Raw genomic sequence first — 18,758 nt, 5'->3', positions numbered from 1 at the left:
ATAAAACCCGAAGATTCGTGAGTACTATTCCTGGCATAAGAAAAAGCGGGGTGTTGAAAGAGATTGTAAGAGATAGCAACGCCTTAAAATAGAAATCATGGAGCAACAGATGCAGCAACTCGTAGCAGCTGTACATAATCTCAATACCGAAATGCAAACCCTGCGCAATGAAAACACCATGCTTCGCCAAGTAGTACACTCAAGAATTGAACTGCCTCCAGGACCCCTCCCTATGGGGAAATATGACGGCAATCCAAAGAAGCTAAAAGAATTTATCGACTCTTGTACGGTACAATTTACATTGAAACCGGCCTTTTTTCCTAACGACCGATCCAAGGTCAGCTTCATGATATCCAACCTTTCTGGGAGTGCTCTGGCTTGGGCCACACCCCTGGTGATCACTAATAATCAACACTTAGACTCTTTAGCCGGGTTCTCCCATAGCCTACAGGCCATGTTTGGACGCAGAGAATTAGTGGTGCACAAGAAAACCTCTTAGACCTGAAACAAGGAACAATGGAAATTCTGGCGTACATCACACAGTTCAAGCAACTGGCACATGAAACGGCCTGGGCAGATGACGCCCTCATTACTATTTTTAGGAGAAACGTAAACGAAGACTTGAAGGACGAACTGTCTCGGGTACCTCGCCCACATAACCTCGCAGAGATGATTACACTCGTTCTACAGATGGATTACCGAATCCAAGAAAGGAATTTAGAAAGGAAGAAGGGAAAAGCCAAAGGACCTCCTCCAACTGTAAGAAGCGAATTTGCCAAGAACTCACGAACCCATGAGGAAGAACCTATGCAAATAGGAATCACCAGAGGTCCTCTTACCTCAGAAGAGAGAAACAGAAGACGCTCTCTGGGTCTCTGTATGTACTGTGGTTCGGACAAGCATGTTTTGAAGGACTGTAACCTAGTCCCTCCCCGCCGTTCGGGAAACGCCTTCACCCGTTCATATTTATTTTTAGATGTTTTTATTGGCATTTGTGATCGTATACATAACAGTAGAGCACGGGGTGTGCTTTATATTATTGATCTTGTGTCGTATCAGCCAAGAGAACAACAAATAACAACAAACTAACAGAATTAACAGTAATAACAACTTTGACTGTCCACTCCCATGGAATCGTGACATGGTCTTTATTCTGTGTGTATAGTTCAAGGCCGGGGCCACCCCTTTTTGTAGCCGTTACGAAGCACCACACCTGGAACGTACTCGGGCACATTGATCTGATCATAACGTTTTACCTGAAATTTGTGTCCTGTTGGGCCGTTCAGGGGGGTTTAAAGTCTGTCGAGAAGATCATGTCTCTCATGAGGGCCTTCCAGGACTCCAGTGTTGTGCTCCCATTGTCCCCGCCTCTGTTGTTTCCCTCCTCCCAGGCCCTGGTCTCGGCCATGGTCCATCTCTCCATTTCCCTGATCCAGGACCCGTATCTGGGGCCTGCGGGCGATTTCCAGGCCATCGCTATTGTTCTTTTCACAAGAATGGATGCCATGTCCATGAGCTTCACTAGATGTTTGATTTTACCAAGTCTCGGGTGAGTGCCCAGGAGACACTCCTTAGGTGTCCATTCGTACTTTTCCAGTCCTGCTCTCCTGCAGGCTTGCTCAGCAGCGAGCCAGAGCTTCCGAGATCTGGGGCAAGCCCAGAACATGTGGATCAAGTCAGCCTGTTCGAAGGAGCACCATGGGCATGTCGGACGAATCTTGTTGTTGAAGGTGGCTATCCTGTGCGGGGTCATGTAGGTCCTGTAAAGGACGTTCAGCTGGATCATCCTGAACCTGGCGTTCCGTGACACCTCCTTCGGGTACAGCAGGGCTCTTGCCCATTCCTCCTCCGTGATTTCCGTCCCTATGTCGGCCTCCCACCTCTCTTTCAGGCGCGCTCCTCTCGGGTTGGTTCGGTCATTTATCTGGGCGTACAGCCGCGATGTCGGTTTCCATCCATCGCTCAAGTTATGCATCTCCTGAACAAGGGGGTGGGTCTCTGGTTCCTCGGGCCATGTGTTCCATTTGGTCTTGGCTACGTGCCTCACCCTCTGATAGAATAAGAATTGTCCCGGAGAGAGTCCGTCCCTTAGTTGCAGCGAATCAAAGTCCCTAAAGGCTCCCTCATCAAACATATCTCCCCATGTGTAGAGGCCACAAGTCTCCCAGCTCCTCATTACTGGGAGGTCGATGGGGGTCCTACATACATCTGTCAACATGGGGATTTCGGGCATGTACGGGTGATGGAGGCCCAGTAGTATTTTGACCCTGTTCCAGACCCGCCTCCCCAAGATTACTATCATGGGCGGGTCGGGGGGGCCCACTTGCGAGCCCCATATTAACTCCTTAGGGTGCACAGGCCCAGTCAGTTGGCGAAGGAGGCCAGTCTCAGCAGAGGGTTCATCCGAGAGCCACTTTGTTACATGTGTTAGTTGTGATGCGAGATAGTATCTCTGGAAGTCGGGTAGCTGTATGCCGCCCTCGGTGTGGGGGAGCGTGAGGATGTTCAGGGCGAGTCTATGTCTGGACTGACCCCAAAGGAAGTCCCTAACCAGGGATTCCAGTTTCCGGAAGAAGGGCGGGGGGATGTAGTAAGTAATGTTGGTGAAGTAGTATAGGAATCTTGGGAGTATAATCATTTTGGAGATTGCAGCTCTACCCATCGTTGAGAGGGGGAGCTTTGACCAGAATTTGATGGACCTTCGGACTCCGCACATTGCTGCTTCGGTGTTACGCTCATGGGTGGAGGCTGGAGTGTGCATAATAGTTAAACCTAGGTAGCGGAAGGCCTCCGGCTGCCACTGGATCCCTATTTCGGGTAGCTCCTCAATGTCTCGTCCTCTGAGTCCCGCAAGGGGGAAGGAACATGACTTCCGTCTGCTGAATTTTATCCCCGAGTATTTGGCAAAGTTATCAAGGACATCCAGTGCTGTGGGAGCGGTTTCTTGGGGGTTCTTGAGATATAAAAGGACATCGTCGGCATATAGGGAAATGATGTTGTATGTTCCGCTAATGCTGATGCCAGAGTCGAACAATTGCTTCCTGAAATATATTGCCACTGGTTCCAGGCCCAGGATGTACAACATCGGCGATAGAGGGCACCCTTGTCTGGTTCCTCTTTGGATGGGCCATGCTCTTGATACCACTCCACCTGTCTTCACCCGAGCCACCGGGTCGTTGTAGAGTACCTCGACCCATCGAATGAAGTGTTCCCCTAGACCAAACTCTCTTAGGGTCAGGATCAGCCACTCCCAAAATATCGAATCGAAGGCTTTTTCGGCGTCGAGTGAGAGTACCGCTAGGTCCTCCTTGCTCTCCATTGTTTGTGCCATGACATGTTGGAGCCTCCTCAGATTGGCGGTGGTGTTGCATCCTGGGACGAAGCCGTTCTGGTCTTCGTGTATCAGTGACCCTATCACCCTCGAGAGCCTCTTGGCTAGTATAGTCGTGAGGATTTTGCCATCGTAATTCAGCATGGCCAAGGGGCGATACGAGTCGCACTCATCAGGTGGTTTGCCTGGTTTGAGCATTGGTATTATGAGAGTCTCTCTCATGCTGCTCGGCAAGATTCCAGTCTCATATGCCTCCGAATAGACCTCGTGTAATATCGGGGCTAGGGTTTCCTCATAAGCTTTGTAAAATTCTGGTGTGAGGCCGTCCGTCCCGGGTGTCTTGCTGGTGGAGAGGGACCTGATCGCTTCCGATATGTCTTCTAGTGTGATGGACTCCTCTAGCGCAGCTCGATGTTCTTGACTCAGCTTGGGTAGTTCGATTTCGTCCAGGGTGTCTCTTATGTCTTCTTCAGGGATTCTTTCGCTGTGGGTATAAAGTCTGGCATAAAAGCTTGAGAAGACTTCATTTATCGCTTGTTGCGTTCTTTGTGTTGTGCCTCTCTCGTCTTTGATCTCTTTGAGGGCCTGCCTTGGGTTCTCCCTCTTACATAACCAGGCCAGTATCCTGCCGGGCTTGTCCGCTTCTTTGTGTGCCCGCAGGGTCCGCGTGGAAAAGTCGAACTTAGACAGCCTATCCCAGGCTGTCTTGCATTCTTCCCTGATGTTCTTCAGTTTGGCTTCCCTGGCAGCGGTCGGAGGCGAAGCATCTTCCAGTTGCCTGATCTCATCCTCCTTGTCCTCCAGCCCCTTCCTTAGTTGTCTCCGGATCCCACCGGCCTCAGCTATTATCTCACCCCTCGTTACCACCTTCATGGCTTCCCAGAATGTGCTCCACTTCTGGACCGATCCTTTGTTGATCCTTACGTACTCTTCTAGTTTCTCTCCTAGAGTTTCCTTGAATGCAGGGTCCGTTAGGGTTTCAGTTGGCATGCGCCACATTGGGATAGGGGGTCGCGGACCTCTTAGATGGAGCTGTATCAGGAGAGGAGAATGGTCCGAAATCGATCTTCCCAGGTAGTTCGCCGACTCAACCAGCGGTATCAGTGCGTTGTCGACAAAGAGGTGATCTATCCTGGTGTGTAAATCATGGGGGGCGGAGTAGAACGAGTAGGCCCTGTCGGTGGGGTGCAGGTCTCGCCAGGCGTCAACCAGGTGCAAGTCCGCAACCACATTGCGGAGAGCGCGGGAAGCAGGGGCGTTGGGGGTGCGCGGCGTTAAGGATCTGTCTGTATCTTCGTTCATCACGCAGTTGAAGTCTCCCCCCCACAAGAGGGCGTCCTCCCTGTGGTGTGCCATTTTGGCGCATATCCGCTTGAGGTGAGAAGGTATGCCATGTTGTGGGAAGTATGAGTTGACTATGCATAGTCGGGAATTTTCCAGCATACCCCAGATTATCACATACCTGCCTTCTTCGTCCGTCTCCATCCCCATCTGGTGAAAGGGTGTGTCAGGACTCACCCACGTGTATACGCCGCGTGCGTACTTCGAGTAAGAGGATCCACTGCCCTGGCCGCCCCAGTAGTCCGCCAATTTGTTCGTGGTGTCGGATGTAAGGTGCGTTTCTTGCAGGAGGGCAAACGATACCTTCTTCCTTTTCAAGTAGGAGTGTATTCTATTTCTTCGCAGGTAGGATCCCATCCCTCTGACGTTCCATGTGATTATTCTGAAGCGTGCTGCCATTGCTTGGCTTTAATCATGGATGTGGGAGGCTCCCCGCCCATTTCCTGGGTTGGGCATCCACAGTTAGATATCATGCTTCGATTTGCTTGCATGGGGTGATAGGCTCCGGTTTCTGGCCTTTGATCCTCCGTGAATTGGAGGATAGTCTTCATGAGGAGTGCAGTCAGAACAGAAACTAAACAAAAATAACCATAACTGGTGCACCCAGCTACTGCCAAGGGGGGGCAGTGCTCGGGGGCTCTCGTGCTGTCTGTCCCCGTCCGGGTTTCTAGCACGAGTGAGTTCGTGCCGGCAACTAGCCAGCACTGGTCTTGCGTGGGTGCGTGCTGTGTGCCCATGAGCGGGAGGCCGGGTGGGCCCCGTAGTCACTTGATGTCCTCAATGTAGTCTCCTCAGTAGTGATGTACACTCTTGTGATGGTGTACAGTGCTGGTTCAGGGGTATTGGTGTCCAGGCGTCGGTCCGCCACCCCTTATGCTTTCGGCTCAGTTCTCATGGGTGAGTTCAGGGGGGACATCCGCCAGGTTATTGTGTTCCAGCCACATGGTGGCGGCGGCTGGGGTTTCCAAAAAAATCGCTTTTCCCTTGTAAATCACTTTCAGTCTGGAGGGATACAACAGCATGTATTTTAGATTTAGTTTTCTCAGTCTAGCCTTGATTGGGACAAAAGAGTTCCTTGCTCGCTGCACAGACTGCGTATAATCAGGGTAAATGGCGACCTTTGAATTGTTCCGCTCTATCTCTCCGCCCTCTCTCGAGAACTTTAGGATCACTTCACGGTCCCGAAAATTGAGGACCTTCGCTATGATGGGGCGAGGAGAGGAGCCCGGGGGGGGTTTCCTCTGAAGCGATCTGTGAGCCCTTTCTATAGCGAAGCCCTGGGAGAGTTTTTCCGCCCCAATTTCCTGTTGTATTAGGGATTCTATGTAGGCCGTCGGGTCCGTGGTCTCATCTCCCTCAGGAATGCCCAGTATCCTAATATTGTTGCGCCTGGCGCGGCCTTCTGCCTCCTCAGATCTTGCCTCCAAGTAGCTCACCTTTCTCCGAAGGTCCGCCACCTCTGCCTTGAGGTCTTGTGTGTCCTCAGCGATGTCCTTCTGGGTGGTTTCAATGTTGGCGACTCTTTCCGTCAGGTTGCGGGCATCTTGTCTTATGAGTTGGATGTCAGCCTTCATCTCGCCAATTTTTGTGTCAATGAATGTTCTTAGGGCAGCAATCGCCTCGAGTACCTGGTTGTCCTTGTCGCGCCCGTCCGGGCTGGTCTGCACAGCTGTGCTCTTAGGCGTGGACTGGGCGCTCGGAAGGAGTTTTGGGGTGACGAAAGGATCCATAGTGGCATTCTTGGCCTTGCCCCTCGAGGTAGACATCGTAGGGTCTCTGGTCCCCTTCGCTTGTTGTGAGGATCTGGTCGGCCTCGTTCAGGGTGTATGCCTCTCCCCGGCCTGCTCTCTATTCGGCCTGCCAGGGGGGGGGCAGGATGGTCCGTCTGTCGGGTCGACCCGGCTTGTTGTTGTGGGGCGAGGACCGACTCGAGGGTGGCGGGCCAGCCCTAATTTTGTTCGTCGAGATGGAGCACCGGGCCGGGCTGGGGGGCGTCTACGGTGTCTCCGGTGCTGGTTCCGGAGTGCGGTCCCCCACGTGTTGTTGCAGCGGTACACGAGGCCCCTACCCCGCAGTCCAGGGGATCCCCGCAGCCCTCCCTGTTGCGGTCCGAGAGGGTCCCAGCAGGAGCAGCTCTGTGTCCCGCCCGCCGTAAGCGCTCAGGACGCGGGGCAGAGAGTCTCGCCGGGAGGGTCCTGGGTCCCCCAGTGATATTCTGCCGGGCAGCGCTGCACGATTCGACTGGTCCCGCCGCTTCGTTGGTTTCACTCGACCAGCAGTGAGCGTGGATGCTTGGTTGGTCCCGGGAAGTAGAATTTCGCCGGCCCCCTTGCGGGATTCAGGCTCTCCCGGACATCGGGGCCGCCATTTTGAGTGCGTCGCTCGGAGAGGGGGGGAGGTGAGCAAAAGCGTCGTATCGGGGCTCCCGGGCTCCGATTTTCGTCAGGAGCAGCCGCGGAGCGCGGGTCCTCGTCTCAACTTCGGTTGGGTTGTCGGGTGAGCAGCCCAGCGGGCTTGAGACACCTGGTTCAGGATCAGACTACGGGGCTTGGCCGGAGCTCGAAAGTTCCGCGTCCTCACTCCATGAGCACCAAGCCACGCCCCCTTCACCCGTTCATAAAGGGAACCATGAACGGGCATGGGACTCCGAGTTCCCTCAACGGAGTGGCTAATTCAACTCAAATGGTGGTTTTACCGGTAACACTCCGATTCAATGACGTTTCCCTCGAAAACGTTCCAGCTCTTGTAGATTGCGGGGCAGTGGGTCTTTTTATGGATACCGATTGGGCTTACAAGAACAAGATACCCCATATGGCTAAAGAATTACCTGTCCCAGTCGAAGGAGTAGATGGAGAATCCTTATCCTCTGGACCCATACGAGCCAATACTTCCGTCCTCACAATGAGGATATCCTCCCATGAAGAGGAGGTGATCTTTGATCTCATTAAGGCAGCTCACTACCCGGTAATCCTGGGAATACCTTGGTTGGCTAAACACAATCCCTATATCAATTGGAAGGCTGGAACCATGTTTCTGGGATCAGAATACTGTATCTCCACATGTCAACACAACGGTGCAACAGGTATACACACCTCCAATGCCCATGTAATCTCTCAGAACTCTAATGCAGTCGTGCTAAATCTGAAATTGTTACCGGAATGTTACCACAAGTACTGTAAAGTATTCTCTAACGAGGAATTCAAGGTACTGCCTCCGCACCGGAGAGAAGATTGCAGTATAGATCTCATGCCAGACGCACAAATCCCATTTGGAAGGATGTACACCCTTTCTAATCCCGAAAAGGAAGCCCTGAAGGAATATCTTCAGACAAATCTACGCAACGGACTTATCACGGAATCAAAAAGTCCCGCTGGAGCGTCCTTGTTTTTCATACCGAAAAAAGACTGCAAGGAGCTGAGACCGTGCATCGATTATAGGGGTTTAAATAGGGTCACCTACAAGGATCGATATCCCTTGCCTTTGATTCAAGATATTTTAGAAGCGGTAAGGGGTGCCTCCATTTTCACCAAACTGGACCTGAGAGGCGCTTATCATTTAATTCGGATCAAAGACGGAGACGAATGGAAGACAGCATTCCGCACCCCTTTTGGGCATTATGAATATCACGTTATGCCTTTCGGCCTGGCCAATGCTCCATCAGTTTTCCAAAGATTCGTTGACCACTTGTTTTCAGATTTATTACTTCATTCACTGATAGTATATCTTGACGATATATTGATCTTTTCTACCAGTCTACAGGAGCACATTTCTCATGTTTCAGAGGTGCTACATCGCCTACAAGACAATCACCTTTTCGCCAAATTAGAGAAATGCTCGTTTCATCAAGAAAAGATTCCTTATTTGGGCTTTATTCTTTCCAAAGAAGGGGCTTCCATGGACCCCAACAAGGTACAAGCCATTTTGCATTGGAAGGCTCCACAAGGAGTCAAAGAAATCCAAAGGTTTGTTGGCTTTGCGAATTTCTACAGGAAATTTATACCCAACTTCTCCAAAGTCATCAAACCATTGACTACACTTCTACAGAAAGGAAGGAAATACGTGTGGTCTACGGAAACACAACAAGCCTTCGACGAACTTAAGTCTGCCTTTTCATCCGCTCCCATCCTTAGATTGCCAGACCAAACCAAACCATTCCTTCTAGAGACTGATGCTTCTCATTCAGCTATAGGAGCGGTCTTGAAACAGACTTCTCTTAGCGGTAAAGAGCATCCCATTGCCTATATGTCGAAAACCTTGACTTCCTCGGAACAAAACTACACGGTTCTGGAAAAGGAATTGCTCGCCATTAAGAAGGCATGCCAAGAATGGAGACATCTTCTGGTAGGAGCAAGACATCCCGTAACTATCAGAACCGACCACCGGAACCTTAAAGTCCTTCAGAATTTTGAGTGCCAAAACAGCCGCCAAGCCCGATGGGCCTATTTCTTCTCTTCTTTTGATTTTAAGATCACCCACATTCCAGGCACCTGTAACCAAATGGCTGATGCCTTGTCTCGCAGTCTACAAACAGAAGACAATTCAGTAAAGGAGAAGATATTTCCGCAAACTACCTTTGTTTTTGTAGTCTCTTCATTTCTCCAAGATGTCTGCAGTCAAATGAAAAACATAAAAGATAGTGATATCCAGAAATACCAGCTTCAGGAAGAACATGGTCTATATTACTTTTGCACTAATCTGTTTGTACCTACAGAAAACCTAAGACAGCAAGTATTACACATGTGCCACGATCACAGAGTAGCAGGTCACAGAGGAATAGCCAACACTCAAGAACTGATCAGCCGTCATTTTTGGTGGCCCACCTTATCTGCAGACGTTAAAGACTACGTTTCTTCGTGTGTCATCTGTCTGCAAGAAAAGACACCAAGGAGGCTCCCCGTAGGAAAACTGGTCCAACCCGCTCTACCCGACCAACCTTGGGAAAAAATCTCTACAGATTTTATTGTAGACTTACCACCTTCAAATAATAATACCACGATAATGGTGACAGTGGATTCAATGACCAAGATGGCACACTTTATTCCCATGAAAAAACTCCCAACAGCAGCTCAGATGGCCTCCTGTTTCTTACGGACAATATTCCGATTGCATGGATTCCCCAAAAACATCATTTCCGATAGGGGACCACAATATATATCGACATTCTGGAAGAATCTATGCCAATCCTTAGGAATACAAAGAGATCTGACCTCTGGATATCATCCACAATCTAACGGTCAGACAGAGAGGCTGAACCAGTCTTTAGAACAATACCTTAGATGCTTCATTTCGGCTACCCAAGACAACTGGGACGACTTCCTTCCCTATGCGGAAATAGCATACAACAATTCTCAACACTCTGCTACCAAGATGTCTCCCTTCTACTGTACCTACGGATATCATCCTGTAATAATCCCTACCACTCCTCCCAGAATTACCAACTCTCCTGCAGTAGAAGAATTGGTGGTCAACATTCAGTCTGGACATGCCCTAGCCCGTACAGCTCTCAAGGAAACACAAGAAAAGACTAAGAAACAAGCTGACAAGCGAAGATCCCAAGAACCCACTTACCATCAAGGGGATTTGGTATGGTTGTCCTCCCGATACCTCCCAAAGAGACTGATACCTACTAAACTGTCCCCCAAATTTTTTGGTCCATTTACAGTTTCCGGAGCGTTCAGTTACCTCCTTCTTGGTCTAGGATACATAATGTATTCCATGTTTCTCAGTTGAAGACCAATGTTTCAGACAGGTTCCAAAGGCAAGATAGAAACAAACCATTGCCTATTGACTCCTCTGAAGGACAAGAATATGAAGTATCAGCCATAGCGGACTCCAGATACCATCGGGGAGTTCTTCAATATCTCCTAGATTGGAAAGGTTATGGACCTTCTGAAAGGACTTGGGAACCAGCTTCTGCAGTTCATGCACCTACACTGGTGCGCCGATTCCACAGGTCTCAACCGTGGAAACCCGGACCTTCCACCCCACGGGAGGGGCATACTGTTAGGAAAACCCCTAGAAGTCTTTGGAAACACTGGAAGATTCACCATCCTCGGCGCACCCAGTGGAATTCAAGATGGCGCCTGTTGGATCACATTTCCAATACCTAACAGTGCAGGTCTAGTTCTCGTACTCAGCTTTCCGCGTGATCACTCCTACTTTTACACTGAATCACTAACACACTCTGCGTTGCTACTCTTTCACGTGTATGCATTGCTCCCTAACCCTTGGTTCTGTACTCTCCAGCAGTCCTTTCACTCGCATCCATTTCCCTTTCTTTAGCTCGGCTTTTGCCGTTCTAGCTGCTCGCAGCACCTTTCCTCCGCTCGGCGTCTGCCAAACTCTGGCCGTTCGCTGTTTCTCATCCACACGGCTTGCCGTGTTAGCTGCTCCTAGCCCCTCTCGGCATCTTATTCTCCGCTTCGGCTTCTGCCACTCCTGTGCTCACAGCTTCTGTTTTCCATTTCTCTCTCTGCTCCTTTCCTCCTTCCGCTATCAGCTTTACTCTCTGCTCCTTTCCTCCTTCCGCTATCAGCTTTACTCTCTGCTCCTTTCCTCCTTCCGCTATCAGCTTTACCCTCGGCTCCTCTCCTCCTGCTGTCACTTTGTTTCGTTCTCCTCTTCTTCCTCCGGAGTCTCGTCTCTCGAGTGTCAGTTCACTTCTCCCGGTATTGTTGGGTTCCTCCTCAGAAACTTACCTTGGATTACTCGTCCTCAGCATCCAGTCTTCAATCGAACAGCAAGCTTACTATTCTACTCTTCATTGAATCCTGCGGACTACTATTCATAATCGGAACCTGTCTGATTCTGGGTTTTCTTCCCCGCGAGGGTTTCCCAGGGGGTGGCCCCCTGGGTGCACAGAGTACTACTCGCGGTCTCTGGACTCCCGGGGGGACGTCTCTCTCCGCTACAAACTTCCTGATAAAACCCGAAGATTCGTGAGTACTATTCCTGGCATAAGAAAAAGCGGGGTGTTGAAAGAGATTGTAAGACTGATCCTCTTCTGTTTGGAACTACTTTTCCTGTTGGGTGGGGCTGGAGCCACTCCCTAGATTCAGAACACTGGAACTCTTCTGGAAGGCAGGAACTCTTTTCTTACCAGGAACTCTTTTCTTACTTAGGCGTGGCTGTGGAAGGAGACACCTAAGCACTACAGGAGGCTATTTAAACCACACCCGGTGGATGAATCTTGCTTTGCGTTATTCTGCAACCTCTGCAGCAGAACGCTCATCGTGTCTTCTGCATCCGGTCCTGGGCCTAAGGAAAAAGGCTTACCATCCTGAATCCAGTCTTCAGCAACACCTATAAAGACAAGAAAGAACAGGTTAGCATTCCGGCATCTGAAAGGCAAAGGCTTACCATCCTGAATCCAGTCTTCAGCAACACCTATAAAGACAAGAAAGAACAGGTTAGCATTCCGGCATCTGAAAGGCAAAGGCTTACCTACTCTTCGTGCGCTCCGGAGGTCTTCACACTGCATTCCGGCATCTGAAAGACAAAAGTTTACCAACTCTTCGCACGCTCCGGAGGCCTTCGGCGCTGCATCCCGCATCTGAAAGACAAAACAAGGTGCGTTTAAAGACATTGGGGAACTTTAATACTCACGTGCCATTACTCCTTTCCACATCTAATCCAGTGGGTATTCCGGCACCCTGCAGCCGCTCCGAACTCGTACCTGCAAAATAAAAAGACAGTTAGAGCGCATAGTAAAGCAGACAACAAGCGCTTACTTACGTGCTTCCAGGCGCTTCTATTCATCACACGGGCTCCATCTTCAACTCACTTCAGCCCGTCATCCGCCATCGCCGGAACCCTGCAAAACAAGAGACATCATTACTAAAGACTTTAAAGACATTTGAATGACTCGAAACTTACCGTTCGTGCAGTAAACGACGGACAGCAGTCCCTATCCAGTGAAGAAACTGGTTACAGCACCCTGCCCCGAGGCAGATGGAGAGCTCGGCATTCACTTACCTAAGGTGAGAGCGTTAACCTTTGGGGGTCTACAGGAGAGGAGAAGAGGAAAGAGATAGGGACACCCCAATAACCCCAGTTCATTAACCCCATATTTTCTATCTGCAGACATCTTACTCTACACGTCAGGCATACAGTGCACAGAGGTCCAGCCCAAAGAGCCAACCGGGTGCTACACTTCACCTTTGAAGATACGGTAGTCGCCCAGTCAAGACCGGCGCCTCTGCGAGAATCAGGTGAGCGTTACAATGTCAGGCTGGTCATCCTCAACTGAAAATGTTGAGGAAGGTATTGCCTTTTATCCCGGCTCCATTGCGCCCTCCAGTGGTAACAGCTTTAGTTCTATCTTGGATAGACTATTGCAATTCCCTATATTTAGCCCAACCCAAGAGCTTGATTAAATGATTGCAACGGCTCCAAACTCTGGCTGCCCAAGTAGCCACTGACACTTCTTATGGTGCTCATATTTCGGTCACTTCATTGGCCCCCGGTGGCCCAGCGGGTGAAGTTTAAGGCCTTGTGCATTGTTCACTGGGCCCTTCACGGTCAAGGAGCTGAATATCTCTGAGCCAAATTTTCCTGTTACCGTCCCGCCCGTAATCTTCGCTCTACCACTATGGAACTGCTTATAGTGCCTAAATACAATCGTGACCGGGTGGGTGGACGGGCGTTCTCCATCGCAGCACCTGTTTTGTGGAATGGCCTTCCACTTGTCATCAAAAATACTCCTAACTACTTGGAGTTCAGAAAGAATGTTAAAACACACTTGTTCTGATTTTGTTTTGCCCCTGTTCTCACTCTCCCTAGCACCATGATGCCTTTGGCCACCGTGCGCTTTACAAGATATGGTAACATAACATGACATAACTTTACATCAAACCCCTGATGTCTTAAGTCTCAGTCTAACTGCTTGTCCTCGCTACCAAGGGAGCCTTATGTTCCTACCTCTGTGGTGTAAAAACCCTCGTAGGTCCACTAAGATCGGAGTCTCAGATTCCTACACCAGTAGTGGTTCTAAAAACCTAACAGGTAAAAAAGGTTAGAAAACGCAAATGGATAGATCAGGAAAAATGTGGCACTTACCCAGCATCTGGCATCCCTCAGACTTGCAACTATTTAAATATTGATAATAAAACAAACGGAAACCAGTGCGAATATCCACACTGCTAATCCCTCGTATCATTTCTATGTCACAGTAAAGATTCGCCAGCCCACCGTTTCCTCCCAGAGGGTCTCCCATTCAAAGACTGTTTCTTAAAAGTAGAGATTCCCCAGCCCGCCCTCTCCTCCCTGAGGTCTGCCCTTCAGAATGTGTGTCACAGTAGTGGTTCCTGTGCCCCTCCACTCACTGCTGCCTGTCTCTTGTCCCTCATTTATGAGTGGTGCTCTCCGCCCTTCTGCTTTATGGGGATGCGCTTCCCCTTCCTTTCATGTTTAGTAATTTAGAGCCTTCCTTTTCCATCTTTAGTAATGGGGTCTCTTTTTCCTCCCCTTATCTTACCATTGAGACCCCCTTTCTCTTACTTTTCTCTGGAGGCCGAGGGTTATACACAGTATCTTTCTATAATTCTCAGGTGTAGTGCAGTGAAGGCTCTGAAGCCCCAGGAAGATGCCCCTGGAATGGAGACGACGCTGCAGAGCATCAGACGCCATGCCCAGCTGCTTGCAGAATTACAAGGTAGATATGAGGCCAGGCCCATCCAAGAGATGATGGTGGTTGGGAAGGATTATCCAACCATCTCACTGCACTTGAAATACATGTAAATACACGCATCTCAATGAGGAACAGATATGCCTGTATTCTTGTACTTGCATATTTCAAACCCTACAATACCAGGCAATGGAGCGCATCACAGTGGTTGAGTCGGTGGGCAAGGCTGGCTTTTTGGTGGGCGAGAGGCGCATCATATGACCGCTATTACCTGGTGCACCGAGTTTTTAGAGAAACCCTTAAATATCAATGTCTTCAGTTCTTTTCATCCACTGCAGGCATAATGATGCTGTGCAGAGGTGGGTTGGGACGGCGTTCCACAGTGGAGATAGGTCTTCTTCTGTTACCCGCCCCCTGTTTTATCTTTCCTTTTCAACATTTGTTTGTTTCCAGTCTTGCAATGATGTGGCTTCTAGAATTGCTCTGGCCTCCCTAGTGTTGTGGCTAAGTACGGTTGTGACTGGGTTGCCCTAGCCTTGGATGTTATAAAGTCTATTTTAAAGATTATTCGGGCTGGTATCAAGGTTGGGGAAAATGTGGTCAAACTGTTTGATGCTGATGATTTGTGAGGGGCAATGGTTGAGGGTCAGAAAGGAGTAGGTTTCCACTTCCAGGTGAGCTTGAACTTGGGACTACTGCAGGCCTGAAATCCGAGGCTTGCCAGAAAGGTTTGGTTTTGTGCAGTCATGCCAATTGGTACAAAGCTGTCTGGGCATTTTTGTCACTCGGGTAGCTTCAGCGTGAACCCTTCGAGGTTCATGGTAGCGAGCCACGATCGGATGAGCCTTCGATCGGATGAGCCTTCGATCGGATGAGCCATGATCGGATGAGCCATGATCGGATGAGTCATGATTGGATGAGTCATGTTTGGATTAGTGTTTGATTGGATGAGCCATAATTGGATGAATCATGATTGGATGAGCCATGATCGGATGAGTGGTTGGTTGGTGGGGTTCCTGAGAAGCAAAACCATGTTTTGAATGGGGTTGATGATAAGAAATGAACTGGTCATCCATGATTGGATGAACAAACTAAATACATATACATTTCATTGATAATGCACTAGTTGAGTTAAACTCATCAAAATTAGCGAAATAAATAGTGGTGTGAAAAAAGATGAATTGTAACATTAAACTTTAAATATGTAACTGTCGGTAAGTGAGAATAACTCCTAAAAAAGGGTAAATGGAAGGATTGAAACAAATCATTAACGAAGGGGAGGGGGAAAAGTTGAAGGGGACAATAAAAAGAGAACCAATCTTCTACCATTTTACTTTAGAGAAGGGAGGAATACAACATTAAAAAACATTATAATACAGAAAAATAATTCAAAAGGGTGTTAATATTAAAAGGAGATTTGCCCAAAAGTAGCTGAAAAAATACATTCTTATTTCGGTCGGAAGTATTGTGGTGAAAAGACCGATCTGATAGAACATGTGTGACTTGGACCCTCCCCTTCCTACAGTGGAAACTGAACTAGACGGCAGCCGTGACTGCAAGGGCTGTTGCCGCCCTGTACCGTTTGTTGGAGGTCGTAATGACGGATGTACATATGTTGTTAGTGTACTTTTAGTAGTTTTGCTTACCTGTGATTTTCCATTGATAAGAGTTGGTCCAAGGCCTTATAAATATTACTGTACTTGTATACATTCTGCCTAACTTGAGTTATTAGAGTGCTCTGTGTGTGCTACACTGAACCCTTCACCACTAAGTTTAAGCCTTACTGCTCAGTCATTCTACATTGATAGATTTTGGCTAGACATTAGTCTCGTCCTGTTCACCAGAATAGGGTGACCTCTCAGAATCTGGCACCAGGGCTGATTCTGAAAATCCATCTTTACGGCCTCCGTAGACTATGCTTCCTGATTAGAGTAGAGAGAACTACAAAAGGACAATAAAGACATTATTTATATCCTGAGGGCAGTACAAAAAGGACCCCCTCGGCCTCTGAATAGTTTGAATACAGGTCTGACTGACTGTTCTCGTGAAGCAACAGTCTGGCCAATGAGTCCAGCTTAATGATAATTTAACTTCACGGTCCGCTAGTGCCAACATTTAGCATTAACCGCTGCGAGAGGTCAGAAATGCGAGGCAGGCAACTCTTTGATGATTGTTCAAAATATGCCATTTTATTAAAGTATAAATAATATTAAATGCCCCACTGTCACTATTCTGCTGGGGATTTCCCTGCCTAACCAAAGCTAAAGGGAAACCCTCTAACACAGGATCTCTGCCCTCACACTAAACATTATATAGTGTTTCAAATAGAGAGGGGCGCCTGCTACCTTTTTTGTATTTTTGGAAGGAACTTGGGGTTGGTCACCCTAAGTTACCTGTGGGCAACCAGACGGGGACTCCCTGCTCACTGTGCTCAGAGAGGCACAGCTCTACCTCACTGATGAGGCCCAACAAGGCTGAAACACATGTATGGGGTTGCTGTTGGTACTCTTGTTCAGAAGGGAATCGCCATACCATTTTGGTGCTGGACTGCCCATGTGGATGGGACAAAGACTGATATGCTAATGGATATTTCCCATCTGTGAAAGGTACAGTGAGAAAAAAGCAGATGGCTGTGAACTCTCAAAGTGGTTAAAAACCACTGAACAGGTTATCATGCTGTGTTCTTTTTCCAGAGAGGGGCGCCTGCTACCTTTTTTGTATTTGTGTTTCAAATAGCATCAGCAACATTCCCAGTTTATTGATAACCTCTCATAACCTGGGAGAGTTCCCTTCCTCGGGATTCACAGTGAATTCTGCTTCAAGGTTCAACAAAAGAAAGAAACCAGGAAATCCTTGTAGATGGAATAGTCTCAGGGTAATGCTTGATGTCTCAAAGTCAAAGTAATGTTTTGTAAACCAAAGTTCCAATAATAGCAATTATGTTCTCCTTGGTGCAATATGGACTTCCCACTTCCTCAGAACAGCAACAATGGTGTTCCCAGCCGCAATGCTTTGCCACCACTTCCGGTAGTCAAGGAGCTTGCCACAGTTCAAAAGAAATGCCACTTCTACAACTGTCAGTGAAACAGTTCTTGGTTAGCAATCAATATGTCATCAGTCACAAGATTAGTATTCACAGTAGGTATATTTGTCAGGATGACTCACATTGCTGCTGCTTCCACTTCAACAACTTCACTTCTGCTCAAGCTTCTCATGAGAGCATTCTCCTTTGTCTCATAGTACTTTACTTCATTTGGGCTTTTGAAATGTTGCATCTATTGCCACTTAAATATACCACCACAGTCTCAGGGTTTTGGAATACCACCAAAGCTTCAGTACTTCAAATCCAAAACAGGTTTTTAGTTCTGACAAGATTTAGGTTAAGGCACCTCAGCATCCTCCACCAGGCAAGGCACTCTTCCTCTGAGTATCTCTTCAAAAGGGGCAGCTTCTTGGCTTCTCTTGTCTGTCTCAGCTTCAAATAGTATTCTTCAACAAGCAATCTAGATTGTACCAACTTCAGATGAACAGCAGGTTTCCCTTCCCCAACTTTGCCTTCATATCTCTGCCAACTGTTAGCCAAAATAATTACCCAGAAGCCTTGGTGCCACTCTCTTGGCTCCAGGTAATGCTGGCATACTTGTATCTTAAGCAATGTTAAACTTTCTACAGAATCACAGTCTTAGTTAGATGGTTTTCTGGCTTTAAGAAAAGCTGCTTTCGGGCTTAATAGGGGATTGCTCTTTGCTTGGGCAATGCTTGCTCTCTCTTCAATGATAGGTACAAAGTTGAAATGCTTTACTTCTCTATTAGGCATTTATGCATGAATAAAGATGTCAAAGGTCACTCTTATTTTGGAAAGTGAAATTAGGCACACACAGCCACTTCTTCATAAAGCTTAGAGCGTTTAAAATGTTCGCCAATGGCTTTTGGTAGCGTTTGCTCTTCACGCGAGCGAAAAGAGAAATTACTGATCACACGCAAGTGGTATTTTTTTAAGCTATTTTTTTAATGTTCCATTGTCAAAGGTTTAATGAACAACTTCAGCTCGCTTTAGCCTACACGTGAGTGAAGATGGGGCTGGATACTGTCGCCGATAGTGCTCGTGCAAGGAAGCAGAACGCCAGGTTTGACTCACTGTCTTCTGTAATCCTTGTTATGTGGGTTGCACAACTTCCATGACTTCGGTCACAACCTTTACTGCTTCTGGCTTCACAAGGACACACACCCTTCCTTGTTGAAGGTGTTTCTGGTGCGGCCAGTCGACAAAGGAGCCCGTTGCCTGCAGCTCCATGCCTTGGTCTCTGACACATCGCTGGTACAGCAATCTTTACAATCAGGCTCACATGGGGAAAGGCAGCCTTCCTGCACGCCTTCCACTGCACAGCCTCTGCAACTCAGAGTTTGGGGGAACAGGACCCTCACAGAACAAGCAGGTGAAATCTGCTGTATCAACGTTCC

General features: G+C 48.4%; 1 protein-coding gene across 3 annotated transcripts in view; it reads left to right on the top strand.

Annotated features, from left to right (window-relative positions):
- Positions 1–18,758, top strand: part of LOC138521788 (E3 ubiquitin-protein ligase TRIM39-like) — a 177,177-nt gene that overhangs the window by 65,601 nt on the left and 92,818 nt on the right. For all 3 annotated transcript variants that reach the window (XM_069634872.1, XM_069634871.1, XM_069634873.1), the window contains one exon: positions 14,221–14,324. In XM_069634872.1, the coding sequence (XP_069490973.1) occupies positions 14,221–14,324 (104 nt within the window). The remainder of the gene's footprint in view (positions 1–14,220; positions 14,325–18,758) is intronic.

The sequence above is a fragment of the Ambystoma mexicanum genome, chromosome 13, assembly GCF_040938575.1.
Source record: "Ambystoma mexicanum isolate Mex_15411 chromosome 13, UKY_AmexF1_1, whole genome shotgun sequence".
Lineage (NCBI taxonomy): Eukaryota > Metazoa > Chordata > Amphibia > Caudata > Ambystomatidae > Ambystoma > Ambystoma mexicanum.
The sequence above is the reverse complement of the archived record's forward strand: the minus strand, read 5'-3'. Positions and strand labels throughout refer to the sequence as shown.